The sequence below is a fragment of the Drosophila simulans genome, chromosome 3R (genome assembly GCF_016746395.2).
Source record: "Drosophila simulans strain w501 chromosome 3R, Prin_Dsim_3.1, whole genome shotgun sequence".
NCBI lineage: Eukaryota > Metazoa > Arthropoda > Insecta > Diptera > Drosophilidae > Drosophila > Drosophila simulans.
This window is the reverse complement of record NC_052523.2, coordinates 15233200-15259728: the sequence shown is the minus strand read 5'-3', so window position 1 is coordinate 15259728 and position 26529 is coordinate 15233200. Positions and strand designations below refer to the sequence as shown.

Here is a 26529-nt window from a genome sequence, read left to right as displayed (position 1 = left end):
ACTTTTTATATGGGGGAGATATCACAATCTTGTTCTTACAATTTTCGGCGCTTTGGAGGATGTCCGGCAGTGAGTTTAGTTTGGGTCATCAGATAACTCTATCAATCTATACCAAAGTTGCGAAATTCTACAAATATACATACGTATTAAGTAACCGCAATCTCGAACAATTCCAAGTTGTTGAACTTTGAGCCTTAGTGGGCCAGTGCAGATAAGCAAATAATCCAAGCAATTATGAGGAGTAAGCGCGACGGGGACAGTAATCCGACCCCCAATGAAGATAGTCTTACATATACACTGGGTGTTTATTATTATAAGCAATCGCATGCAATTGCCAACTTGTATAAAAAGTGAAAAGCAAAGAATTGTTATCTCATTCTTAGTACTTGATAATGGATCGGATGCTCTCGCCCTTGTGCATCAGGTCGAATGCCTCGTTGATCTGCGACAGCGGCAGCTCGTGGGTGATGAACTCGTCCACCAGCAGGTCCTTCTTCAGGTAGTCCTCCACCAATTTGGGAACATCCGAAACGGAGCGCCAGCCTCCGAAGGCGGAACCCTTCCACACGCGACCTACGACCAGCTGGAAGGGTCGCGTGGAGATCTCCTGGCCAGCGCCGGCCACTCCAATCACCACTGAGGTGCCCCAGCCCTTGTGCGTGGCCTCCAAGGCTGAGCGCATGGTGTTCACATTGCCAATGCATTCAAAGGTGTAATCGAATCCACCATCGGTCAGATCGATCAGGTAGTTCTGGATCGAACCCTTGTCGGCCACATCCTTGGGGTTGACAAAGTCGGTGAATCCAAACTTCTTGGCCAGCTCAAACTTGTCGGGATTGATGTCAATGCCGTATATCTTGCCGGCGCCAGCCTTCTTGCAGCCCAAGCCCACGGCCAAGCCCACTGCTCCTAAGCCCCAAACAGCGCAAGTGCTACCGGGTTCCACCTGAAATGAGGCGTTGGTAAGTCAGTGATGTGGTGAAAGTTCCACGAACCCACCTTGGCAGTGTTGAGGGCGGCACCATAGCCTGTGGAAATGCCGCAGCCTAGCAGGCAGACCTTCTCTAGCGGCGCCTTTTCGTTGATCTTTGTCAGCGAAATGTCGGCCACCACGGTGTACTCTGCGAAGGTGGAGGTGCCCATGAAGTGGAACAACTGCTGTCCCTTGCAGCTTAGACGGGAGGTGCCCTCGGGCATGACTCCAGCGCCCTGGGTAAGTCGGATCTTCTGGCAGAGATTCGTCTTGCCGCTCTTGCAGAACTTGCACTCGTTGCACTGCGGGATGTAGAGAGCGATGACATGGTCGCCAGCCTTGAAGTTGGTCACGCCCTCGCCGACACTCTCCACGATTCCGGCGCCCTCGTGGCCCAGCACCACTGGGAACAGGCCCTCCGGATCGGCACCGCTCAGGGTGAAGGCGTCCGTGTGGCAGACGCCCGTGGCCGTGATCTTGATGCGCACCTTTTGGAGTCAAGCAGTATGGTAATTAGTTAAACCTGTTACGTCTCTCACTTTCCGAACTGAACTAACCTCATGAGCCTTGGGCGGCGCCACCTCGATATCCTCGATGACCAGCGGCTTCTTTGCCTCCCAAGCGACGGCGGCCTTGCATGTGATTACCTGCGATTGATTGTTGATTGACAGCCTGGGTGTGTTTCTGCTAATTAAAATTCCAGTTGTTGCACTCACCTTGCCCTCGGTAGCAGACATCTTTGTAGTATAGTTTAGTGGAAAGTTTAGCGACAAGATCCAATTGGCGAATGGAGAACGAATGGAAAATGAATGACGATAAGGAAGAGGAGGCGGGAAAAGGCCGGTTGGCGCAGTGTGACCAGACAGCGATCGATAAGAAAACCCTGAAAGCTCACCTGGACTTGGGAACTATTTATTTGGTTTATGCGGCTACTTTAACGTGTATTTGTATTTTTTCCTATACGATTTAAAAAATAATTCTTCGAAACAACATTTCTTCAATACATAATTAAATATAGATTAAAACAATATTATAAAAATTAAAACTGTTTTTTAAATTTGGTAACTTCTTATTGAAAATGCACAGCATATAAGCTGATGCGCCAAACTAAATAACTAAAGGACTATAGAATATGGAGCCTCAATGCAGGATCAGTTTGTACTTTTTGGTCACACCTGCATATAGAATCGCAGCCAACTTTGCGTTGCTCAAGTCAGCTGTTCTCGTTGAAAGTAGACTGTTATTCCTTAAACCGTTATAAAAGCTAAAAACAAAAGCTACTCACTAAACAAACTAAAAATATTGTGACAAATTGTGTATTTATAAGCCCTACATAACGTAAACATTATAATTTAGCTATTGAAATGCCTGCATTTTAAAAAGTTAAACATGTCGCCCGCGCAGGCGCCAAGTTTTTTGTAAACATTGCCGCCCAACCCAAAATGCAACAACAGCAGCCCCCTAAAAACGCCAATGAACGCAAAATCGGCACAAGGACGTGCCAGCCGCCCAGGAAAAATCAATAACAACACAGCCGCGAAGCGACAAAGGCCGGAAGTGCACTTTTTGCATTACTGGGCGTTAAGTAACGTCACAGCAAACGAAAAAATTTGTCTGCTCCCAGCGATGGTGATGTAGTTTTTTGCTCCAAGACCAAGTGGAAAATTCGGAAAATGGTGGGCAAGGGCTCGAGCGGCCTGGGCGGAGACACCAGTACGGGCAGCAAGGAACGCCCTGTTTTCATTCCGCCCCGGAAACGTCAACAAACCAAGTCGGAGGCCAAGAAGCAGAACTATGTGGATCACATCGTCAGTGTGCAGGTGAAAATAATATAATTATATAAAAAAATAACTAAAAGAGTGCTTCAATAATTATCAACTCATGTTCTACGCTTTATAAGCCCCATATTTGGCTTACTATAAGTGCATCTTTAAGATATATAAGTCGCGAATTCTTAAGTTCTAACTTTTACTATTGAATTCAAGTTAATTATGTCGAAATCATTACGATCTTCACACGTTGATTTCTGTTTTTGTGGGTATAACGATTATTAATAAACTTTTGATTGCTCCTCCAGCAAAATCGGCCCAAGTTATCGCCCTCCAATCCCGGACTTGAGGAGGAGCTCCGCAAGTCCAAGCTGATCATCAAGAACAAGCAGCCGCTGCCGCAGCTGCCGGGAGAGCTGGGTGTGCCCAGTGCCCACGACACCCTTGCTAGCACCCACTCGGCCAGCTCGACGCAGCACAGCCAGAAGTCAGCCAGATCGAACAGTAATCTCAACGAGCTGCAGAACTTCGAATCCATATCGCAGGGCACCAAGTCGACGTCGCAGCGGCACGAGAGCAGCACGGTGACGCCCAGCAGCTGTTGCTATTCGGAGAGCAGCCTGGACGCCAAGTTGAGCAAGTCGCAGGACTGCCTGAGCAACCGATCGTCCTCCAAGAAACGGGTCAACATCCGGACAAGCGATCTGCCCGGCCAGGGGCGCAATCAGCGCTCCTCACCGGAGATAGCCAACTACGAGGATCTGGAGTCCGGCGAAACGAGTGTGCTGAACAACTACGATCAAAGTCTGGAGCGGGGCTATCAGGCGCGCAAGGAGGGCGGCGGCAACTACCTGACCATGACGGGCACCATTAAGCGGGGTCGCAAGAAGGGCCAGTCCGTGGACCTACAGATCAACATCAGTCGCGAGGAGCTGGAGCAGCTGAACGCCCATGCGATGGCCAGCGACACCCAGAAGGGTGGCAATTTGTGCTGCACCTGCAGCTGTGGCACCGGCCTCCACATCCTGCTCATCTCGCTGTTTTGCCTGCCGTTCGTGACCGTCGTTTCGGCGGTATACTCCTTCTACATTGGAACGCTCACCTGGTACAATATGTTCAACTATTACTGCGAGGAGAGGACGTACCTGCACAAGATCCTGGTGACGCCGCTGCTGTTCGTGATCTATCCGCTGGCCATCGTGCTGTGCACCTTCGGACTGGGCATCTACTCGGGATTGCGGCAGCTGAGTCTGCAGTACAGCAGTTGGGTGAACGACATCACGGATATCGAGAAGGGATTCTACGGCTGGTTGTGCGGATTCCTGCGCATGCCCGACTGCAGTCCCTACGAGGTCGTCATCCTGACCGACATTTGTGTGGCGCCGCAGGATCCTCAGCGGCTGCACATCAACAAACCGCGCCAGGAACTATCCATGTAGGATGTGAGGATGTGGGGTGTTCCTGGTTCCAGTTTCGTTTCGACCATAAGTGTGATATAAAAAACGTAATTACATACGCAGATCGACACATTAAGTTTCCTTTGGCCAAATTTGTTCCTTTCAACTTGACATGATCGCATGTCTCTGCAATTGCAGCTTTAGTGAACGGAAATACAGTATATATATATAGATATCAAAGCCACAACATACATAATCCAAGCCCTAGAAAGTCTTAAGTTACTAGAGATCTAACACTCGCACAGCGTCTATAAAGCCAGAAAACTTCTAAATAGATCGGTAGTCCGAATTTCAAATAATCTTGCAAGTGTCAGTCAAAAGTGAAAATTGCTCAGTAGTTAGAGGTTCAAATTAATTTTTTGTCTGATCAGAAGTGATGGGGAAACCCAATTAAACAAATTTATTGTAATTTCGAAAATTAACTGCTTGCTTATCTTAAATCCATCCACTATAATTTATGACAATTTGCAAGGTTATCAAAACAAAAAAGAAGACAGTAAACTGTTGTAGTTGGGCACTAGCCAGCAAACTTGAAACTCAGCTTTCCTTTCTATAACTCAAAGCCAAATTTAAAACTGTTTACGGAACGTATAGCATTTACAGAATATGATGCATTTATCTTCAAAATGAACTAAAACCAAATAAAACAGCCAACTTAATGCGCAGTTGACGTGATGGAAACTTTTTCTTAGTTTTAAGCAAACATTTTTTATTTCTACGTCAATAAAAAACCGCAGCAAAGCCACACGGACATTTATACACATACTTATATAAGCAAACGTTTTTAAAATAGAAATTCTATATGTTAAGAACCCGAATATCAAACACTTATTGAAATGAATATATTAGCCAGAGAAATAAAGCCAATAAAACCGTATAGCAAACACAAGCAAACTTGTTAATCTTATTGCGTTCTTAAATGGGAAAAGCTACACATTATTCTATTTGGATGAATATTTGTACATATTTCTTTTTCAATTAACTTCCAGCAGCGCAAGCCTATAAATCAAGTGATAACGTATCGTATTTGGGTACGTTTGTGTACACTTGCCAAATTTTTATTAAAATACTATTTAAAATAGAAATATTTTTTTTGTTCTTAATTATTTTTATTTTTTTTTCATTTTAATTTGCTTACCCATAATCGAACGACATACTATTATGAATTTATTATGTTAATAAAATATTTTCAGTGTATGTTAGAAGGAAGGCTCGAACAAAACAACGGAGCTTTTTCTCCGTTTTGTTTTTGCCGGCGAAACGCCCACACGGAATATGTAAACACTTGGGGTAAATACAAAACAGCTGTTTTCGCGGTTGGTCGTAGCAAGTGAGAGAACGAGCAGCAACAAATTACAGGCGAGAGCGAATAAAATGAACTTAAGGGGCTCGTCTTACTACACACAATAACTGTAATTTAAGCAGAAGGCAGAGATATAAGTACCGCTATTCCGGCAAATATCTAAAGTGAGAAACAAAGTTAGATGATAGCATTGTTTAACTTCTGCACTTCACAGCCAATATAACCGATAATAACTGTATTCCGGTCTAAGCAAACACACACATAAATAGGCAAATTTAGAAAAATATATTATATACATAACTACATATATGTATAAACTTACTTGCCAGCGCAGCATATCGGGCAGATCGGATACTGAATTCAGTGCTAAATCGGCTTTCAAAGCGAACGGTTGTGCAACGGAAAGTGAAAATATTAAAAGTCAAGCGGTAATCATGGCAACAGACAATTTAACAGCTGTTCTCCACGGCATCGAGGACCTGCGATTGGTAAGTTGAAGCCGGAAATAAAACAAGCAACTGCTAATTCACTTCCTGCAGGAGCAACGCCCAATTCCGGAAATCGCCGACGATGGTAAGGGATTCATACACTAATAAAAAATCACCATGTATACGCATTTTGTTAAGTTTGAACTAGAGAAAAATTACAATAAAAAACTAAATTCCAAAAACATTATTTAATCATAGTTAATAAAGTAATAAAATGTAGTGATTTCCTGAGTTATAAATGGCTATAATAATTGATAATAATAATAACTTTTGACGGCACAGATTAATAAATTATCATGAATTCAGATATTTAGATACTTTAGATCCTTGTTATATCGTATGTCCTAATTGTTATTGCCTAGGATTTGATTTATAGATACATGCAACTAATTGCTTTTGTATTGCCTTCTCCTGCTCAGAGGTTCTCCTGGCTATGGACAGCGTGGGCATCTGCGGATCCGACGTGCACTACCTTGCCCACGGACGCATCGGGGACTTTGTGCTGACCAAGCCGATGATCATTGGCCACGAGGCAGCTGGCGTGGTGGCCAAGCTGGGCAAGAATGTGACCACCCTCAAGGTGGGCGACCGCGTGGCCATTGAGCCGGGAGTGCCCTGCCGCTACTGCGATCACTGCAAACAGGGGCAATACAACCTGTGCGCCGACATGGTCTTCTGCGCTACACCTCCGTACGATGGAAACCTGACCAGGTACTACAAACACGCCGCCGACTTCTGCTTCAAGCTGCCGGATCACGTCAGCATGGAGGAGGGAGCCCTGCTGGAGCCACTGTCCGTGGGAGTTCACGCCTGCCGTCGCGCAGGAGTCGGTCTGGGCTCAAAGGTGCTCATTCTGGGCGCTGGTCCAATTGGTTTGGTTACCCTGCTGGTAAGAAAGTCGATTAATATGTCACTAACTTAAAAGATTGAACTCATTTTCCCACCTAGGCTGCCCAAGCCATGGGTGCATCCGAGATCCTCATCACCGATCTGGTGCAGCAGCGTTTGGATGTTGCCAAGGAGCTGGGCGCCACACACACGTTGCTCCTGCAGCGGGATCAGCCCGCCGAGGAGACCGTCAAGGTGGTTCACCAGACGATGAGCGAGGTGCCGGACAAGTCCATCGACTGCTGTGGAGCCGAGAGCAGCGCACGCCTGGCCATCTTTGTAAGTGAATCAGTATTGCGTATGGTTGGGTAATCAGTCACTAACCACTTTCCTTTCAGGCCACTCGCTCTGGCGGAGTAGTAGTGGTTGTGGGCATGGGAGCGCCCGAGGTCAAGCTGCCCCTGATCAACGCTTTGGCACGTGAGATCGACATTCGTGGCGTCTTCCGCTACTGCAATGAGTAAGTTATCGGTAGATTCGGCGGGGCAACATCGTGGGTCAAATCAACTACTGATAACTCCGCATCTCTAGCTATTCCGCCGCTTTGGCTCTGGTGGCTTCGGGCAAGGTGAACGTGAAGCGTCTAGTGACGCACCACTACGACATCACGGAGACGGCTGAGGCGTTTGAGACCTCCCGCCGCGGCACCGGAGGCGCTATCAAGGTCATGATCCACGTCCAGCCGCGGGACGCGAACAACAAAGTGAAGTTCTGAATACAAACTCATATCTATAAACCAAATAATTCTTATTTTTGGTGTCTTGGAGCAATTCCGAGCTTGGTTTGTTATCGCCTTCAGGTTTTTCGTCTATATTTAGGTTGGCTGCCGACTTATGCACCTACATGCAGATAAGTATCTTTAGTAAATAGGTAAATATTGGTAACAATGTTATATTTTGACATTTAATTTTTGTATGATAATTTAACGGATACTTTTCCGATGGCTGAAAAACCATCTTATCCCAAAAATAAGTTAGTGATCATAGTTATAATATGTATGTGACTTGCCACTCACTTAGGGTCGAGATCTAAAACAAATACTGTATGTACTCCACGGCCTGCTCCGGTGCTCTGGGCTCCCCCTCGGCATCGAAGTCAATCAGCTCCGGCTGCCTGTTCCGGGCGATGTATCGCAGGTAGCCACGTGTGCTCTCCATTCGCACCGACAACTTGATGTCCCAGCCATCGCGACGTGGCGATGTGAAGATGGTGGAGCCGTGACAGTTGACCATCTGCAGCCAGCGGGTGAAGCCCACGCCTAGGTAGTTAGTCGCCTTGTCCACGATCACAATGGGCAGATCCTCGCTGGCCAGCAGGCGGATCAGCTTGCGCAGCATCCTCTTCTGAATGGGCCAGTAGTAGCAGGCAGGATCATATAGCATCACCAGCATATCGCTGCTGCTCCCTTCCCGCAGCTCGAAGTAATTCATTGGCTTGGAGTCCAGCGATGGAGTGGCGCCCAGGACTACGGCACGGAAGAGCTGATCCCCCAGCAGCTGGTCGCAAAACTCCCTCAGGTACTTGGCGCTGACCAGCTTGTGCATATCGTACACTCGGCCCTCGCAGTCCTTGCCATAGATTCGCGGTGGCAATCCCTTTCGGTAGCTGCCAAAGTCGTCGGGATCTAGGTTCGCATTGAACTCCCCGATATTGGAGATGTCGCGCAATCCAAACAATATCCGACCGACGTACTCTTGTGCCAACTCATCGAGCAGCCTTATCCACTTGTCCAAGGTGTCTCCGTGCCGGTTCTTAACAAAGTGAAACGCCACCACCTGTGGCCCATCAAATGTGAATCTCCCTTTCGGCGATTTCCTCTCCGCTTCCGTTACTGGTGGTAGCCACAGAACCCATGGAATGGAGTTGTTGTCGATGGTGTCGGTCTTCACAAGAGCCATTTTCTCCGGACGGGAAATCGCTCAAGTAACTGTATTGTTGTTCCGAGAGATACATTTCCTTTTATACACTGCATCATCGTTTCAATTTCACAACCAAAAAAGCTCACAGCAGCGAGCTTTTCTTAACATTGATTATGTTTGGAGTTTAACAGCTGCAGCTCAATAACATGTTTTCATAAAACCAATTATTCCAATTGGAAACACCTTTAAGCTGAAAATATGAATAATTAAATCTTATTGGCAGGGTCAATCCTCATTAAAAATAAAAGTTATTTCACTGCTGTGATGTAGTCAATTTTATTAAATTCCCTGAATACTTAGGTGTAATTAATTAATTAAATATCAAATGAACTGCCAGCGCAGTCGTTTCGTTTGCGAATCAAACAAAAGATAAATAAAAATTTGAATGTGTCTGAGAAGTGAGGTGCTCTGCCGCATAATGAACTACAATCTAGCACATACAATCTATAACTTAACTGGTGCGCCAACTATTTTTGTGTGTACTAAAGCGCTGACCAAGTCGATTGGTCTAAGATAAACAGAACCCCCAGAAAAGATACGCACAACCGAAAACTAATCAACAGAGTTAGCCTAAGTCTTAGTATTATTTACGCGCTGCGGTAAATAGATATAAAAATAGAAAATACAGTGTAGATTCCGTTTGGGCGCACAATGGCTTTGAGCCGCCATTAACCCCGACTCCAAGTCCGACCTAGAAGCGCACCTGCTTGAGCTTATCGTAAATGCTGAAGTACAGGGCCGTCGTCATGCTTGACTTAAGGAGTGTGGGGGCCACGCCCTTGTACAAGCCCCTAACGCCCTCTTGGCGCACGGTCAGCCGCAAACAGTCCCAGACTCCGTGGCACTGCAGCGTCTGTCCGAAGGTCTGGCGATTCGACTCGAAGCCCTGGATCTGCAGTCGCTTCTTGATCAGATCGAAGGGATACACGATCGTCTTGGAGAGCATGCCCGAGGAGGCGCCCAGTCCCAGCAGCGTCCACGTGGGCAGTTGGCTGCGATCGCTCACCTCCAAGAAGGCGCACGCCCAGTCGCTAAACAGGCGGTAGGCCATGAAATTGGTGCCCATCAGCGGCGTTATTTGCAGCAGGGCGGAGGACAGACCGCGGTACATGCCGCGAGGACCCTCTTGGCGGACAATCGCCGACACAGCCCTTGTTGCATTCCTGTATCCCTTGCTGGTGTCCTGGGCAATCAGACGAGTGCGGATGACGTCCAGCGGCGTGGATATGATCACTGCTGCTCCTCCGGCCGCAGCGCCGCACAGGAAGTTCGAAAGATGCTGATGATCCGCCAGATAGCTGGTCTGCTTGGCCCTCAGGCTGAGCTGCTCGTACGTCCAGAACTGGCAAATGCCGTACATAATGCTCAGCACCTGGGCAGGATTGTGCCCCTTCCAGAAGGCCAACAGACCCTCCTCGCGGTATATGGTTTTCACCGCCTGTCCGATGGATGTGTATTTGGAGGTAAGGGCTCCTGGTCCCTCCTTGGCGGCGTTCTTGCCCAGCGGCTCCACCTGCAGCTGGAAGCGGATCTTGAGCACGTCCAGCGGCTGGCAGGTGGAGCGCGTAATGGCCGCCGAAAGCCCACCGGCCAGCATTTGATGCAGCTGCTCCCGCGTACTGTGCTTGCGTCGCGGAACGGGAGCTGTGGCTGTGGTCGCCTCGCTGGTGGAGCCTGTGGTTACCGCCATGTCTGCGTCGGAGCTGCCTTTGGTTTCGCTTTTCGTGTGCGTATGTTTGCTCGTGCGGATTTCACTTTTATTGCTGCGACTGCCAACTTTTCAATGGCATTTCTGAAAATAAAGAAACGCAGACAGGTGGATACGTTATTACAGTCGAAACTCTTTAGCTGCTACACCTAACTCGGACTTAGCATCTCCCATGAGGTTGGATCTTATATGTAGGTATAGCTTATATAGTCTCAAAAAGAGAATTTGCTTTAATGGTTCTTTGTAATTTACTTGACTTCTTGTGAAATTCAAGGCAGATGCTGTGAAAAAGAAAGCTTAAGATTGTTTGTTGATAGAAAAAAAAAACCGAATATATGATGATGCTATCAGAGATGGAGTTTCCGAAAATCCGACTTAGCTAAGCTTGCCTGTAGCTTTCATTCAAAACGTTTTAGAGGTGCGGCAGGGCGCAAACTTCGACTTGTTTACACATTCATCAAAGTCGATGGACAAATTGGTGTGTACAAGTGCGTAGACAGGAATTGGGAAATAGTAGGAGTGGAATTCGTCTGAGGATGAGACTTACAAGTGTCATGCTCCACGGAGCGTGCGTATGTCTCTGCGATTACTTCACTATTATCTCCGTATGTTATGGCCAATTGCCCGCCAATTCGCAGAGCTCCCAAGTTGACTCCAGGTTCAAACGGCCGTTCATTGATTGACAATAGCTCGGTAGGTATTCGGGTTTATCAGCGATTTCACTTTTTCCCGCTTTTGTTGTTCGATGTCTCGGCGACCGTTGTCCAGTTCCCAAAATTCCGATGCTGCTGCTCAGATAAAGAGACAAAGGCATTGGCAGCACGCTCGATGGTGATGATGATGATGATGTTGCTGAATGTCTAGGGCAGCGCACTTCAATCTCAGCTCACCTGGAGCAGATGCGTCCGTTCGCGGGCAGAGTGCAGCAGTAACTGCGGCGGCGACGCTTCTTCATTACAGGCGGCGGCCCGTGGATTGCGTCAAAACTTTCTTTTCGCCAGATTTGTAATAGCGCCGCCGTTGAGATGCCGTTGCAGTTGTGCGGCGATCCAATCCCCTGCTGCCGCTGTCCAAGTTGGCCGCTTCCCACTTCCACAAACTGGTTTTCCAAATCCAAGCCGCGCTGCTTGAATCCTCTACGCAACAACAACAAAACAAACCGAGTTACGTCGCCAAGTGCACGGAATCAGCTGTTCGAGCCGCTGGCGATGAGCTTTCAGCGAACAGCGATGCCAACTATCGGCTATCGCGGTTGACAACAATAGCTAGAAAATAGCTAGCATCTAACATTCATGTTTAGGATTTTCCTAATTGGGAGCATATATATTTTTTAATAGTAGGCATAGTTCCTGAAACCAGATCACTGCGTTTATACTCGAGTTGATTGAAAGACCATTTAGGATTAAGATATTCCTAACTATCGATATTACTATAGCTGCCACGTGCACAGCGTTGCCACTTATGCGGGCTTTTTTTGTATATTTAAAAATGGCTTAAGGTGTAGAATACAAAATGGTTAAGTTATGGTCCCTATTTCCACCCAATGCCGCCAGTGGAGGAAGCAGCTGGAGCACTAGGCGTGGGTTTATAGTCGGGTGGTATACTGAATCCAAGCACCTCAAAATTACCGCCTGGCGGAGAAGCAACAGGTATGTTGGTCGGATATGGTGGCGATTTTTGTGCGGCTGGCGACACAGGATTTGGTGTGAATTTCACAGGAGTAGCAGGATGCGCATCCTCTGCCTTGGGATAAAGACTGGGAAAATTAGCTGCCCCGTTGGAGCCATTGGTTCCAGGCTTTCCATCAAATGGATAGACGGGATATCTTGGCTTAAAGGTGTTGGACTCGAATTGCTCTTCGCTGACGTCCTCCTGAAAGTTGGGTGAGCCTAAGCCGGAGAAACGTTGATTAAAAACACTTGCGATTCTGATTTCTTCAGGGCAAAACCCACCTGGATGAGAGGCACCACTGGGCTGGGACTTCTCCGCCCCGGGTCCCTTGTCATCAGCACTTCCCAGCAGCGGCACTGTGCCAATGGTTATTGGAAAGTCCATTACCAAGTCACCTCCACCGTGCAGCTTGAAGGTCTTGGCGATGAAGCGCAGTGTGTAGCTAACTCGAATGGGATCCTTTTCGCTTTGCGTGGATGGAGTAGTTGGCGGCACCGTGAGGAACTCATCGAACTTGGCCTTGTTGTGCTTCAGCACCTCACCGCAGTGCTTGTCCGCCACCCGAGATTCGGTGACCTTCAGCTGCTCCTTTGCGCCCGATGAGTTCGCTCGATACGAGACGTTCTTGAGCAGACGCACCTTTACGTCCATGCACTGGACATCCGACTGGTTGTCCAACACCAGATGGAAATGAATCTTCTGGCCGGGCACGTAGGCAGAATAAGAGGTGCTCACGTCCATGATCATCGGCTTATGGGCACCGAAAATGGAGCCCCACCAGAAGCTCTTCGACTCCAAGCGTTGCAGGGGTTCCTAGGGGGAAGTGCGCTGCATAAGGTTATCCACTTAAGAAGAAGAACCAAAACTACATACCTTATATTCCAGCCGCTTATTAAGATCGTGTGGCAGGATCACCGTGAAGCACTGCTTAAAGGTGTTGTTGTAGCGAACCGCGCGATCGATGGTCAGGGTCACCTCGTGTTTAATCTGACCATGAGCACCATTGAAGGAGGTGGGTGCGTTGGGCGGAATCGTTGCCCGGAAGGGGAAGACATACTTGCCGGTGGGCAACTCCAGCTGGGAGCCACCGGCCTTTCCATAAACCGGCTGATCAGTGCTGTAGTAGACCTCGGTGGTGGTGTGGGTCACCAGGGACTTGGTCGTCTTCCCATCCTCGCCCACACGCTCCTCGCTTTCCTGCCAGCGCGTCTCGCCGTATCCATTTATGGTTATAAAGATCGCTGCAATTGGGTTAATTTGTCTGTACTGCCGGGTATGTAATTCAATTATGCATTTAGTTTAATTGCCGTTGACCTTGGACCTTTTGTGTGCTTCGGATGTAGAATTGTATTGGAAAATGGCTCAGCTACAAACAACTGCCTTTGTTAATTAACTAACAATAATTCCGGGAATAATTTAATCATAAGCATAACAAAAAACGAATGCTACCTAATAAAGTTCACCGTCAAAATAAAGCGCTGCTGAAGCTCGACTTTTTGATACCCTAGGAATTATTTGAATATTTGAATTATAATGGAGTTTTGTTTTATGATAATGCGGATAAGGCCGACTTAGCTTGCTAATGGAGCTTGTATCAATCTATATCTGTATGAATTACCCCTAATTGACCCAAAATGATACCTATACACTACAATTTAAAGGTATTGGCACGAACGAGCTGACCAGTAACTGAATCAAATATCTAATAATACAAACACAGCGTACGCAATTTCAAAACAAAACTAGTTTTTACGCCGCTTCAGATATCAGATATCCGAAGCCAGCCAAGCGGCCACATGTGTGTTGTATATAAACTTTATGTATATGTACATTTGTATATACAATACACATCTTTTAAACAGATCTACCGGTAACATTAACAATAAAGCAGCGAACAACAAAGCACCAACAATATTAATGACGACGCGACTACGCAACGAAAGTGGATGAGAACGGTATGGGAATCAGAATTTGGATGGGGATGGAGGGGGATGACGTCATGGTTTCGAGTCCATTAGAATATGTATGTACTGCGTCTTCATCCGCATGTCGGTGCCACTTACATCGAATCGTCTTGGGGCGCTCCGTAATCAGTTCCGCCGTGCCGGAGATTAGCTGACCGGCTTGATAGACCCCCAGGGGATTGCTGTCGAAGACGAAGTTCACCTTGCTGCTCATCCTGTCCAGAATTGACTCCTTGGCGACGGTGTCAGGCGGTATCGCGCTATCAAGTTCCCTTGTTTGTTTTATTGATAGTTGGTGGGAGAGGTTGGAATTCGATGGATTCGAGGGTTCCGGCAACTCAGCTCGCGAGCACCGAACGCGAGCAGCTCTGGCTTAATACTGAATTCTCAAAAGTCGATGGTGAACCAAGAAGCAATTTTTTGTGCCTGAGAGTATGCAGGTACCAGAAGAAGAAGCGGAGGAAAAAACGGGGAAGCACACAGAAAACTATATGGAGCATTAAGCCTGCTAAGCCAACTAAAGCTTAATCTTAATAAAATATGTATGTATGCTTTAATCATCGCTGATATTTAAGCGGAGCGTTTTGTTAAACAGAGAGTTTCTTTTTCTCTTTTCGAACATCAAACCTTAAAAAAAGATCAGCACTACCAAGCATTTCAGAACTATTGCATTACAACTGAAAACAGTGCATTTGAAAAACGTTGTGTAGTACTTAAACTTTAAATTAAACACATTTAAAAAAACCGATTCAAAAGTCTGCGAATTAACCGCTTCAGCTAGACAACCGCCAGGTGGCAGCACCGCGCAACAGCTGTTCCTGCTATCGGACCGCCGCTCTCCCGTTTATCGAAAGAGAGAGCTGCAGCTACAACAAAAAAGCGTAACTCTCGGATCTCGTAAATTTATAAGAAATTTAATTATTCAACCCGCCAGTGGACGACAGCAATCGAATTAAATTAGCCCGGGGTGTGCGACCATCACTTGTGGGCCATTGCGAATTGATGGATATCGAGATTCCCCAAGAATTGGCCACAATCAGCGCGAAAAAGCTCCCACTCACCGCGCGGTGTGTGTAGTAAAATCAAATCGTAAATCGTGAGGCGAGTGCGTGTGGTGGTGCTACTATTCAGCATATACTTTAGGGTGGTGCGGGCCGTGGTGCTGCAGTGCATCCATGTACGTTTCTATGTGGCGGCATTTTGATGACGAAATTATTTTTGGATAAGTGCGTGAGGAAAGTGGCCAAATCGGAGGAGTCATCACCATCAACGCCAGCAGAATGGAAAGCGAGCGGCTGCGAATCACGCTGGACAGCGCGGATCGGGTTTACTTTGCGGGCGACATAATTCGCGGCGAGATCTGGATGAACGTCAACAAGCGCTCCAAAATACGCGGTAAGTGCCAGTCGAGCATAACTTGCCGCCTCCTGGAATGCACATCTCAAAGCCCGGCTTGCATCATCCCGTGACTCAGGCCGCTGTAGACACGCAGAAAAATAATATCAGATATGAGTTTGCAAGCCATTCGCACATACATTTTAAAACCCCATATTTCACGTTAGGCTCTTAGTTTATGCTTATGGGTATTATTTACAGACATATAGATCGTGTTACCAAAAAATGTTTGCTTTAATCGAGTAATCTAATATTAACAAAGATGGTTTTCTGCACAACTTGCCATCATGTACTCCACAAATAGAAATGTGTTTTTTTCTGTTTTGTCAGCGGTTTGCAACCCATTGTCCGCCCGATGGCCAGCTGGACTTTCGTTGCGGCCCCATTCGCATAAACAAAGAACTCCATCAGTTAACAAAGCACAGCGGCCATTTTATGGGGCTTCCTCCCCTCCCCCCCTCAGCTGCACCACAATTTCGAGATTCTTGCTCGCAAATTCCTCCAATTGCCTTCGGCGCTCGCCTTTCATTCATCGATAAGCTTTCAATTGCCGCCCGTTGCATTTGCAATTGAATTTCTTTTCGTTCTTCACGATTCTTGAGTACTGGCATTTGTTTCAGGAAATGCCAAGCCAAACGCATCGCGCGGGTGCGAGCGGGAGGGATAGAGGGTGGGGGCATGTGCGAAGAGCGGAGCACTCAGTTGGCGTGCCGAAAATGCCGTAATATGGGGCCAAGCGCAAGTCGGGTCTAAATGAGAGAGAGAGAGAGGTGAGAGGGCGCTCTCAGCACAGTAGAGGCCACAAAGGTGTTCATATAGTTATTATTTTTAATTCTCCAGAAATAAGATTCCTAGTAATGGTATATTAGGTAGTATAGTATTTATCAAGGAAAACAACTATCCCCAAATTATTATGAAGTTACCTTTAAAACAATAAGTGGATTATTGAATTTTATATAAATGATTTAAACAATTTTAAACCTGACCTAATTGTGCGCCCTTGCCTGTCAACAAAGCGCCTCTCTGTTGTGATTTGCCACTATACAGGTGTGCGTGAGAACAGCAGCTGGTCCGTGCATGTGTAAGTAAGAGAGCGCGAGACTAAACGGGAGCGCCACACTATCCCATATCTTTTAGAGTTTAATGCGCTACGCGATAAAATGAAGGGCATTTAGGTGACATCAGGTGAAGCCATAAGTGTTGGCTTCACACATGGGGCCAAGTGTTTGTGGACATTGCCTAAAAATAGATCGACGGCTGTCCGTTAACTGCCCCAAAAGTCAAAGTCGGCTGTTATGGCGTTATCAGCGCAAATATATATATATGTATGTATATAACAAACGCGATTTATTATCAGAGCACAGAATACCAGTACAAAAATATGTTTATACAAAAAAGGGGGGAGCTGCAAGACATGCTCATGAGGGGAATGATATCTGTGGAAGAAGGAATACATGACAGCTGCTACTGTGTAAGGCTTCGCAATTACATTAATTATACGCCTGTTCCTCTTAACCGGCCCACAAACATACATATTTCATACGTATTCGTTTATATATATATCTAAATATATTATGCACTTAATTGAACACAGCAGTTTATCGTTAGTTTGTGCACATTGGATGTAATTTCGGGGTTGTTCCATTACGCATTTATGCGGTCGTTGAGGAAAAGCTCCATCATCGGCCAGATCTCCTTAGTCTTTTTTCCTTTGAAAGTGGCGACCAGGCCCTGCTTTTCGTACCAGGCTATTACCGGGCTCATCACCTCATCGTAGAGCTCCAGTCGCTTGGCCACCACATGGGGTTTATCGTCTTCGCGTTGCATCAGCGGCTCCCCCGTCACATCATCTTTGCCAGGCACTTTGGGATTCTTGAAGCCTATATTGTATACCCTGCCGGATGGCGCATGGATCCAGCGATTCTTGACCCGGTCGATAATCACACTGTGTGGAACGTCCAGCGTGATCACGGCATCGATTTGCTCGCGCGCAGACAGTGCCTCGGCCTGGGCAATATTGCGCGGGAATCCGTCCAAGATGTACGACCTGTTGCCCACCTCGGTTATACGGGCCAGCATAGTCTTGGTCACAATCGCGTCGGGCACCAGTTTACCTTCAGCAATGTACTGCTTCGCCTTCTTTCCCAGTTCCGTATTTTTTATGATGTTCTGGCGCAGAATGTCGCCCGTGGAGATGTGCACGCATCCGTGGTTCTTGCAGATCAATTCCGAAATAGTTCCTTTGCCCGAGCCGGGGGCTCCGATTATCACAGCGCGAAAGATTTTCGTATACATGTCTAAGCTTCTAGTTCTTCAACCTCTCCTTGAGCTGCAAGAAAAAAATTGAATAGGTAATTGGATAAATTTAATATGATATGATATAAAATGAGATTTCGGTTTATCTATTTAATAAGAGCGGTTTTTATACTTTGATTTAGGGTCAATAACTCATAATCTTGGCAGTAAAACCAAAATTATTCCAGTTGACCATATTCGACTACTCTTATGGGCGATAAGATTATCAAGCACGCCACAATTGTTTGATACAGAGGTGATGAAGGTTATAGTTTTCGCTATAGCTTATGTGTTTTATGACTAATCACGGGAATCTAACCAATGATTCCATTCAATTTGTGAGCACACACTGCAAAGAAGAAGAGTGGGTAAATATAACACTAAATCACTTGTCAGCTGTTGTGCCCGTGAACCAACATGCCGCTTGGCAACAAGTGTAGCGCACACACTTCAAAGAGCGCCACCAGCAACAACAACAACCAGCAAGAGACAAGCGTGGCTTTTCAGCCTTATGTTCTTTGTCTTCATGTATAACCAGATATTGTTGTCGCCCCGCTTATCGTCCAAAGTCCGCACGGAAAATTATAGAGAATATATGTGCACATGTATATATGTACGTGTTTAGTGTTAATGTCGCGCGTGTTGCGTTGTTTTTCTGCAATTCTGCATTTCTGCACTGCACGCGGCCTTGCACTTTTACTGGCTTTCATTGTTATATAAATTAGCAGCTGGTAAAAACCACCTCCTTTCACACTTACACGGCACCTTGGCTTCTGGGAAAAAATTCGGGTGTCCGCCGACGTATCTCGGTAGCAATTCTCGTCCGCGTACTAATTTGTGCGATAACTTGTCGCCGTAAGTATTCTAATTTCGTGTCCGCAGCTGCGGCGTCCGAAGTTTGTTTTTTCTTATTTTTTGTTTGTTCCGCTTCTGCCGGCTGGCGAATATCAAATGAAACAAGTCGTTATCTTTCGTGTTTGCTTGATGCTTGTTGTTTAGCTTCCAGACTTGCCTCTCTCGCTTAAGCTCTCTCTTAGGAGCCCCAACTAACACTAACAGCCGGGTGTTCGTCCCCTCTTTAACCACTTTCTCTCTTACTCTCCGTCTCTCACTGCGAAAATGCAGCGTAAAGTGTTGATAAGGGGCACGGCGGGGGATACACTCTCCGGGATATTCCGCTCTCTATTGGGGCTCTCTTACACTCTCACAACGCTTTGGACTTAGTTCCTTCCATGTGCAATATCTATGATATCTGAAATACAAAAATGACACACTAGCTTGTTTAGTTTTGAATACACTTATCCGAACATTGATTAATTTTGCCTAGGTATTCGATTCATATACTTACATGTGTAATTTATTTTGAACTAAAAAATATTTTTATATGTTTGTACGCTATATTAAAAATGTAAATACCGACAATTTCCTGATTTTACTTTAAGCTACATGTTGTCTGAAAGGAACCAATAATCGATTGATTTTTATAGTTTGTAATAAATTCGCTTCGCAAGCTTCTTTATTTAGTGACCAAAGAACAATTCCCAAAGGGAGCGTTTTACAAATTTGAATATCAAATCAAATGTACCCTATCAGCTAAAAGGAAACTTAAGACTGGTAGGCGAGGCCCTGTTCACGCCCTTTCTTCTCGTCCAGATCTATCGTCAGCAAAACCCTTTTTCGGCGGAGTAGCTGCCCTCTCATCGTTGCCATTTGGCTCCACGGTGCGGGATACACTGTGTTTATGCGGATTGTACCAGGAGTACCTGCTGCGATTCACGGAGCCACGATCCCTCGGCATGTAGCGAGACTGAAAGCGTCGAGGACTCCGACTGCGTGAGCGGGAGCGACTGCGGGATCGGCTGCGTCGGTAGCGGGATGCCGGCGATGGTGTGCGACGGGGCACAAATGGTGAAGGCGATCGGCGTTTCAAAATGGGCGACGGAGACCGCCGACGATGAAAGGAGCGCGAACGGCGAGTTCGGCGATTACGGTAGCGTCCAATCACAAAGCGATTTCCGTAACTGCGTGGCGAGGGGCTACGCGAACGGGAGTAGCTACGACGGCGACGCGACCGTGATCGGCTAATCGATCTGGACCTCGAGTCAGAACGCCGGCTCCTGAGCGGCGAACGCGTGCTCCTTCCAAGCCGACGATTACGTGAGCGACTTCGCGAGCGGCTTCTACTCCTACTCCGGCTGCGGGAGCTGCTGCTCCGTCCTTCCTTGAGTGGCTCCGCTGGCGCAGCAAGACGCAGCATTCCCAGCTTGTCCATCTGCAGCGGTCGTTTCTTGATCTGAAAGGAGAGCTTGGGTGCCGGCTCCGGATGTTTCATTTGCCCCAGAAACTTGGGCGCTGGTGGTGGCTGGGCTCCTCCGAAGCCAACAACGGCGGCCGCATGACGCGATGTGCTGGGTCCCATGTTGTCAAAAGTTGACATTATGGATGGGTCTACTGTTTTCTTCATTGGTGGCGGCGGAGGCGGTGACTCTTTTCCTCCATCTTTTAGATAGCTCTTGATCTTGGCCTTGAGTTCCTCATCGTTCCTGGTGCTGTTCATGAGCCTAAAAGAAACACAAACTGTGGCATTAACTGCGTATTGTAAAATATTCAACAGCATTGACACCAAAACCGCATTGTGCACCCCAGATTGTAATGAACATCGTTTAGGTTGCAATTGCAGTTCGGATGTCAAGCTAAATAATTCCTGGTACATACTTGTTGTCTTGTCTATCACAGTTGGTTAAGCAGGGAGAATCTCAAGAAAATGTATTCTGATTGTGCATTGAGCATCTTTTGCTGCAAAACTCACCTGAGGGCCTCCTGGAAGTCAATCTTCTTAAGCAATTCAATGGGATCCTCCGTTTCGGACTTGGTCCTGGACCTCCTTCGCTCCTTCTTGTCCTTTTTCTTCTTTCCCTTCTTCTTGGCCTTCTTGTGTTTGCTTGCCTCGCGCAAAAGCTTCCGCACACTGGACACGGTTTCGTCGTCGTCCAGACGAAACTCATTTGCCTTATGGGCATCAATGACGGCCAACTTTTCGTCTCCCGATTGCTTTAGCTTGTGTTGGGCATAAAAGGGCTGACTAATGTTTGACTTGGCCTTTCCAGCTACAATTGGGAATAAGTTATCGGTTTGAAGAGCTCATGAGGGAATAATAAACGGTGGATCAGTGCTTAGCTAGCTACAAGAGCCCTCCTTGCACTGACCTCACACAGCATGTACTCACCCGAATCTTCGCATTCACTATCACTGGCACTCGATGAGGAGGACTCGTCTGAGGAGTGGCCACCGGTCATGTTGAACGGCTCGGTGCTTATTCTACGCTTACCGTCTCCACTTAGATGCAGTGCGTCCAAGGACTGGCGTGCCTCTTCGTGCATCGGCAGCAGATTTAGGCAATCGCTATAGGCCTTAACTGCTTCAGCTATGCGATTCTCCTCTTCGTAGCTGCGACCCAGAGCCACCAGCGTTTCGCCCATGTACTTGCGCGCGTTCACGTGATACTTGTTCAGGTGCAGAGCCTTCTCAAAGTCCTGCAGCCCTTTAAGAAAGCTGCCGCGATTCGCGTAGAGGGCACCGCGTGCCACCAGCGCCTCAACATTGCGCGGATCAATGTTTAAGGCCTTGTTCAGGCACTGAAAGGCCTCGACCTGTTGGCCGTTCTTAAAGTGTTCGATGCCATCAGCCACGGAGCTGATCAGCGGCCAATCAATGAAGGTGGGTGTTGGGTGCGATAGGGTGTGCGAATGATGGAATGACAAACACTCTCAAGGCATAAGGTCAGTATATAGACTTACCGGAAGGCCCACTGGGAGGCCTGCTTCTGCCGCAGCTCCGCGGCGCTCTCCTCGTCCGGGAATCCCGCCCTTAGATATGACATCAGTGACAGATTCTCGTTTGGCTGCAGTCCGTTCAATTGGAACAGCAAATCGTAGTTGGGATTTTCAAACTCTAAGGCTTTGTTTAGCTCATCCTCGTAGTGAGACGCAGATGGATGATCCACGTTATGGATTTTACTGCAAGAGAAACATTTGTTAAACATAATATAAGATATGCATTAAAAAACGATAAACGATTCTTTACCTATAATACTTGGGCAACTCCTTAAAGTCACAGAGACCAAACTTTAAATCCGGCACCTTGTTGAACATGCCTATCATGTTCAAAGAGAGACGCTCGGTATCCGCGGATATGTTGTTGATCTCACAGCGCAAGATGTCATTCTGGACGAAGCTGCGCGGATTGCCCTGCTTGTCCAGGGACAAGGGACCCCAGAAGTCCTGCAGAATCACGGCCTACGACGAAATAGATTTGATTAGTATGCGAAATATGATACAGATAAAGGTGTTGGCGGTTACCTTTATGGGAATGTCAGCCAAGTAGGCGTGTTTGGGCTCAGCAGTGCAGAGTGGCTTCACTATGAGCCGGTTGCCGCTGGCCAGCCTTGTCACCTGCGTGTAGATGATGTCGCCCTGCTTCAGCGCGGACAGTCGGTGCGCCCATCCCTTGCGTTTGTCCTTCACATTGAGGAAGAACTCGAAGGGGGCCATCTGCGTCATGTATGTGTTGCCTGCAAGGAACATAGCATTGGAGTTATCCACTGACTATCCTTATATAGTCATAGGCCCTAAACCCACCTTGTGCCAGCAGGGAATCCTCCATGACATTGGCCACCAGCGTGCGATCATACAAATCGGTGGCCTTCCTGGCCAGAAACTGATGCATCTTCAATCGCTTGGCCCGCTCCTGGAAGGTGAAGTACTTCTGCCGCTCCTGGTAGACCCCGTAGTTCACCTGGGTGAGGCCCATCAGTCGCAGGTCGTCCACGCCGCGCTCGTCGTCCCAGATCTTTTGGAGCGGCTGGCCGTGGTAGCCCAGGGCCTGGCCGATATAATCGAAGTTCATCTTGGCAGCGCGCACCGCTTCGCTTCACAACATTTAAAGATCAAGGATTTTTAAAGGGCAAAGGGAACGGGATGCGGCAAAATCCACACTCGACTTAATTGGGCGAGAAAATGTCGGCACCGGTTTTGCGTCGAACTAAACGCAAATTAGATTTCCAGTCACTCGAGGCAGGTGGAGCAGCTCGACCTTTCGGTTCTCCTTAAACGCTAGACTATTAATGGTATTTTTAGGAGTATAACAGGCATTAACGAAAGGATTTTCTGATTGAATTTCTGGCAAGATGTGAAAAGTACGTGAAAATATTAATATGTCCGTCTTTGCTAAAACTTATAATACCATACGGCGTCTGAAAAAATGTGCAGAAAATGCAGCCACACTGCTACCGATAATATCGAGGCTTCGCAACTCTGCTGTTGTGGTGGTTGCACTCGCTAGTGAAATGGATGGCAACGCTAGCATGGATGGAAACTTTGCTAATTTAAATTTTAAGCCGTTTGAATTTGCAATAATATAAATTAGTTTTTAATAAACTTAATTTTCTTTTCAGCCATCAAGGTGCAGGTCACCGGCAAGGGCAAATGCAAATGGATGGAGATCCTGCGCAAGAACTCGAACAACAACGAGTACTCCCGCAGCCTGTTCTACACCAGCAAGGAGGTGTACGAGCACAGCGAGACGCCTCTGCCGGATTTCGAGCCGCGTGGCCTGGAACTTTCGGCTGGGGAGCATACGTTCATCTTCGAGGTAGCGCTGGGTCGCCAGCTACCCTCGACTTTCAAGGGCAGCTATGGCGCCATCAAGTACAAGATGCGCGTGCTCATCCAGCGACCGTGGACCTTCGACGAGCGCCACACGATTCCGTTCACCGTGGTGAAGAACATGCCGCTCCAGCCCATGCAACGCAGCATACCCAGTTCGCTGGAGAAGCAGGTGACCAAGACGATCAGTTTGTTTGGCACTAGACCGATCACCCTGCTGGCCCTTCTCCCCGAGGATTTTGCGGTGCGCGGAGAGCCGCTTAGGATTTGCGCCACTGTGATCAACAACAGCACCACCGCCGTGGAGAAGCTGCGCTTCACCGTCCTGCAGTACGTGACCTACTACAGCCATGTGCCACTGCGGGTGCAGAAGGTGGAGTGCATCGCGGTGGCCACCAAGGAGACGGGCTCGGTGCAGAAGAAGACCGAGCGAAGCTTTGCGCACGAGCTGCTCCTGCCCGATGGAGCTCAGCCTACGGATGAACAGATGAGCGGCGTCATCACCATTGTATACGAGCTGCGTGTGGAGGCGGTGCTGCGTGGATTCTTTAAGAACTTGATCCTTAATCTGCCCTTCAAGGTGTACTCGCAGGATCCATCGAATAGGCAGAGTTCGCTGCGTCCGCCGCCACCGCCACGGCCAAACGATGGACCACCTGGTCCGGATCTGGGCTCCGGCAATCTGTTTGAGCCCGCCCTGCCGGTCTACCCCTCACTGGACTCTTCCATTGGCTCGCCCTCGCACTCCTCGCAGTTTAGCGAGTGCAGCTCCATCAACTCGATAACCTCGGACTCCTCGGCGGCCACTCTGAGTCCTGCCGTGGGCGCTGGAACCGGTGGCATGGATATGTCGTACACTTCGGGCTCCCAGTCCTCGCAGTATGGTAGTCCCTTGGCCAGGGCCAGCTTGCGCAGCTCCAACGTGCCCTACATGCCCTACTCGTCCAGTCCGCTTATGGTGCAGTCGTATCCGCCACCCCACCTGCCCGCCTACCCGCTGCCGGAGTCGCCGCAGTACTCGCTCCTTGCGCTCACACCACCGCCGACCGGAGTGGTCGCCGCCCCGCCAACAGGCGGTGGAGCAGCAGGAGGAGCTCCGGCCTATAGCCAACTGCCATCCACCTCGGCCTCAGCATCGTTCCTGCAGCCTCGCCAGGCGCCTGGAGCCCATGAGCTGCGTAAGTTGGGATATTCGACATTACAATTGTATCAAACAATAATTTAATGTCGTTAAATATTCTCTTATATTTATTTCTCAGCACCTTCCTACGAAGAGCTCTTCGGCTTGGCCAACGCCCCTCCGGGAACTCCAAAGTGAGGAGTGATAGGCAGTCCTGAGCAGCCACCCAGTTACGTCCAAGCTTTGCCTAGACATAGAGCTTCAGGTTTACTTTATAGTGTTATTGAGCATCAGAATATCGAATATATCCTAGACGACCGCCTACGCTACGAGCACAAACCATATGCAAATTGTGCACAAATCAAGTTATACGCTGATATATCAATTTTATTTTCACCTTTGATTGCACCGATTTTGAAACTAAGTTCGGATAGGGCAAATCGGTTTCCAGTCTGATATTAATTTGCATTTTTTGTATACACATTGATATTGCAATACTTTTTGTTCAACTGTATTTTTTTCGACAAAAATCACAATTGTTTTTTTTTCCCTTGTCCCTCATAACTTGAATTTGAATAGCCAGAAAATATTGAAATTTATTATATACTTGCGAAGTATATCGAATCCTAACCGAAAACTATTTTGACAATTATCTTTTACTAGGCATACATATTATATTCGAACAAATTCAAAATTAGTTTAAAATGAGATATAAAATTGCTAAACGAATTATTTAGGTTAAAACGAACAATCAAGAGAATTTAACTTTGGAAGTCTGTCTTCGATTGAACTTTATTAGCTTAGACAGCCAAAACTTGCGCATTTCTGAGAATTGAATCTTGCGAATTACTCAAAGACTCATGAGTATTTATGTCAGCACTCACTATACTCGAAACATATATCCTGCCCGCCTATTTATCTTCCATTTCTTATTTATATACGTCCGCCTGTCCAAAGATTCTGATGAATACGGTTTATAGATATACTGTCTCAATGAAATTCTATACCAAAACATTACTATTTATTTCTCTCACTGCATTACGTGTTTAGCATTTAAGTACTTAAGCACAAATCGAATATGTTGAAGGATGTTTTGGTTCTTCGAAGATGCGAAGAATCAATGAATCAATAAGCTTTAGTGCCTCTGTATGATGAACAAATCGAATGGTTATCGTTAAACAAACACATACAAATGTATCGACGAACAATTTTTATACAAATATTACTGATAATCATCGTTTGGAAGCAATGTCAACTTTTAGTTTTAAGCGCACGAAAGTTTATTATGTACGATCAAACGATTTCGTTAAGGTGCTTTACAAATCACTATTTTTGGATACCAATTTTTTGTTTTCCCTTTGATTTACACACACGAAAAACTGAATAAAATGTTAATATAATTACAAAAACTATTCACTTATATAATTTGTATACCTCTATATATCCTAAGCTGTTTGGAAACGCACTAAAATGGGGATTGTTAAAGCAGGTCATGTAACTTCCATCCAGCCCCTCAAAAAACCATGCTCCTTGTACGTGCTAAATTACAATTTGAAGTGCTCGAATGAAAGTGCGTTGCCGTCGCCCACGCAGCTACCTCTGTCTGCTGGACCTGTTCGGCTGGACAGGTGGATAGCCCGGCCATGTGGGTGGCCACCAGGTGAACGGGGGGAACGTGTGCGGCTTTTGTAACAAGTAACGGAAGTGTTAAGTCAGGTGTAATTGTTTTCTTTCATATTTTTTTCCAGCTGCCGCTGACGAGGGCGACAATTTAGTTTGCCCAACGGCGCTGGGGGAATCAGAGTAACCATAAATTATACTCCACATTGCGATGGGGCTGGCTGCCTTCTGGTGCTTCTGGTGCGCCGCATGAAAGGCATACATAAACAAAATTGTTAAATAATAGCGACATTTAG

At 47.0% G+C, this 26529-nt stretch overlaps 9 protein-coding genes across 11 annotated transcripts; 3 read left to right on the top strand and 6 right to left on the bottom strand.

Annotated features, from left to right (window-relative positions):
• Positions 1 to 291: 291 nt before the first annotated feature.
• LOC6728589 (alcohol dehydrogenase class-3) lies at positions 292 to 1849 on the bottom strand. The gene is made up of 4 exons (XM_002103894.4): positions 1690 to 1849; positions 1531 to 1620; positions 1000 to 1461; positions 292 to 946 (listed from the first exon to the last, which is right to left on the bottom strand). The coding sequence occupies exons 1-4, from the start codon at positions 1708 to 1710 to the stop codon at positions 380 to 382; spliced, it is 1140 nt and encodes a 379-aa protein (XP_002103930.1). The 5' UTR covers positions 1711 to 1849; the 3' UTR covers positions 292 to 379.
• A 300-nt stretch (positions 1850 to 2149) lies between these two features.
• Positions 2150 to 5088, top strand: LOC6728588. Its single transcript, XM_002103893.3, has 2 exons — positions 2150 to 2793; positions 3051 to 5088. Exons 1-2 carry the CDS (start codon positions 2647 to 2649, stop codon positions 4179 to 4181), a joined length of 1278 nt encoding a protein of 425 aa, XP_002103929.1. The 5' UTR covers positions 2150 to 2646; the 3' UTR covers positions 4182 to 5088.
• Positions 5089 to 5830: 742 nt separating this feature from the next.
• Positions 5831 to 7619, top strand: LOC6728587 (sorbitol dehydrogenase). The gene is made up of 6 exons (XM_002103892.4): positions 5831 to 5990; positions 6042 to 6075; positions 6410 to 6879; positions 6939 to 7157; positions 7217 to 7338; positions 7410 to 7619. The coding sequence occupies exons 1-6, from the start codon at positions 5937 to 5939 to the stop codon at positions 7591 to 7593; spliced, it is 1083 nt and encodes a 360-aa protein (XP_002103928.2). The 5' UTR covers positions 5831 to 5936; the 3' UTR covers positions 7594 to 7619.
• LOC6728586 lies at positions 7077 to 8876 on the bottom strand. The gene is made up of 2 exons (XM_016177002.3): positions 7894 to 8876; positions 7077 to 7717 (listed from the first exon to the last, which is right to left on the bottom strand). Exon 1 carries the CDS (start codon positions 8774 to 8776, stop codon positions 7907 to 7909), a length of 870 nt encoding a protein of 289 aa, XP_016035217.1. The 5' UTR covers positions 8777 to 8876; the 3' UTR covers positions 7077 to 7717; positions 7894 to 7906.
• Positions 8877 to 9054: 178 nt separating this feature from the next.
• LOC6728585 (mitochondrial thiamine pyrophosphate carrier) lies at positions 9055 to 11710 on the bottom strand. 2 transcript variants are annotated; one of them, XM_016177000.3, is made up of 2 exons: positions 11053 to 11710; positions 9055 to 10589 (listed from the first exon to the last, which is right to left on the bottom strand). In XM_016177000.3, the coding sequence occupies exon 2, from the start codon at positions 10485 to 10487 to the stop codon at positions 9489 to 9491; it is 999 nt and encodes a 332-aa protein (XP_016035215.1). In that variant the 5' UTR covers positions 10488 to 10589; positions 11053 to 11710; the 3' UTR covers positions 9055 to 9488. The 2 variants fall into 2 exon arrangements, with proteins under 2 accessions (XP_016035215.1, XP_039150434.1); XM_039294500.2 differs by having other exon boundaries at positions 11396 to 11710.
• A 221-nt stretch (positions 11711 to 11931) lies between these two features.
• LOC6728584 (arrestin domain-containing protein 2) lies at positions 11932 to 14550 on the bottom strand. Its single transcript, XM_016176999.3, has 4 exons — positions 14240 to 14550; positions 13050 to 13417; positions 12458 to 12989; positions 11932 to 12394 (listed from the first exon to the last, which is right to left on the bottom strand). The coding sequence occupies exons 1-4, from the start codon at positions 14352 to 14354 to the stop codon at positions 12036 to 12038; spliced, it is 1374 nt and encodes a 457-aa protein (XP_016035214.1). The 5' UTR covers positions 14355 to 14550; the 3' UTR covers positions 11932 to 12035.
• Positions 14551 to 14959: 409 nt separating this feature from the next.
• On the top strand, positions 14960 to 26025 carry LOC6728581 (arrestin domain-containing protein 17). Its single transcript, XM_002103886.4, has 3 exons — positions 14960 to 15535; positions 23283 to 24671; positions 24753 to 26025. Exons 1-3 carry the CDS (start codon positions 15421 to 15423, stop codon positions 24809 to 24811), a joined length of 1563 nt encoding a protein of 520 aa, XP_002103922.1. The 5' UTR covers positions 14960 to 15420; the 3' UTR covers positions 24812 to 26025.
• LOC27206473 (GTP:AMP phosphotransferase AK3, mitochondrial) lies at positions 16829 to 21767 on the bottom strand. Its single transcript, XM_039294501.2, has 2 exons — positions 21628 to 21767; positions 16829 to 17864 (listed from the first exon to the last, which is right to left on the bottom strand). The coding sequence occupies exon 2, from the start codon at positions 17828 to 17830 to the stop codon at positions 17180 to 17182; it is 651 nt and encodes a 216-aa protein (XP_039150435.1). The 5' UTR covers positions 17831 to 17864; positions 21628 to 21767; the 3' UTR covers positions 16829 to 17179.
• LOC6728582 (tetratricopeptide repeat protein 14 homolog) lies at positions 19309 to 23090 on the bottom strand. Of its 2 annotated transcripts, XM_016176997.3 has the most exons (8): positions 22468 to 23090; positions 22189 to 22400; positions 21914 to 22125; positions 21628 to 21846; positions 21057 to 21523; positions 20640 to 20937; positions 20546 to 20557; positions 19309 to 20391 (listed from the first exon to the last, which is right to left on the bottom strand). In XM_016176997.3, the coding sequence occupies exons 1-8, from the start codon at positions 22733 to 22735 to the stop codon at positions 19461 to 19463; spliced, it is 2619 nt and encodes an 872-aa protein (XP_016035212.2). In that variant the 5' UTR covers positions 22736 to 23090; the 3' UTR covers positions 19309 to 19460. The 2 variants fall into 2 exon arrangements, with proteins under 2 accessions (XP_016035212.2, XP_039150430.1); XM_039294496.2 differs by lacking the exon at positions 20546 to 20557.
• Positions 26026 to 26529: the final 504 nt, after the last annotated feature.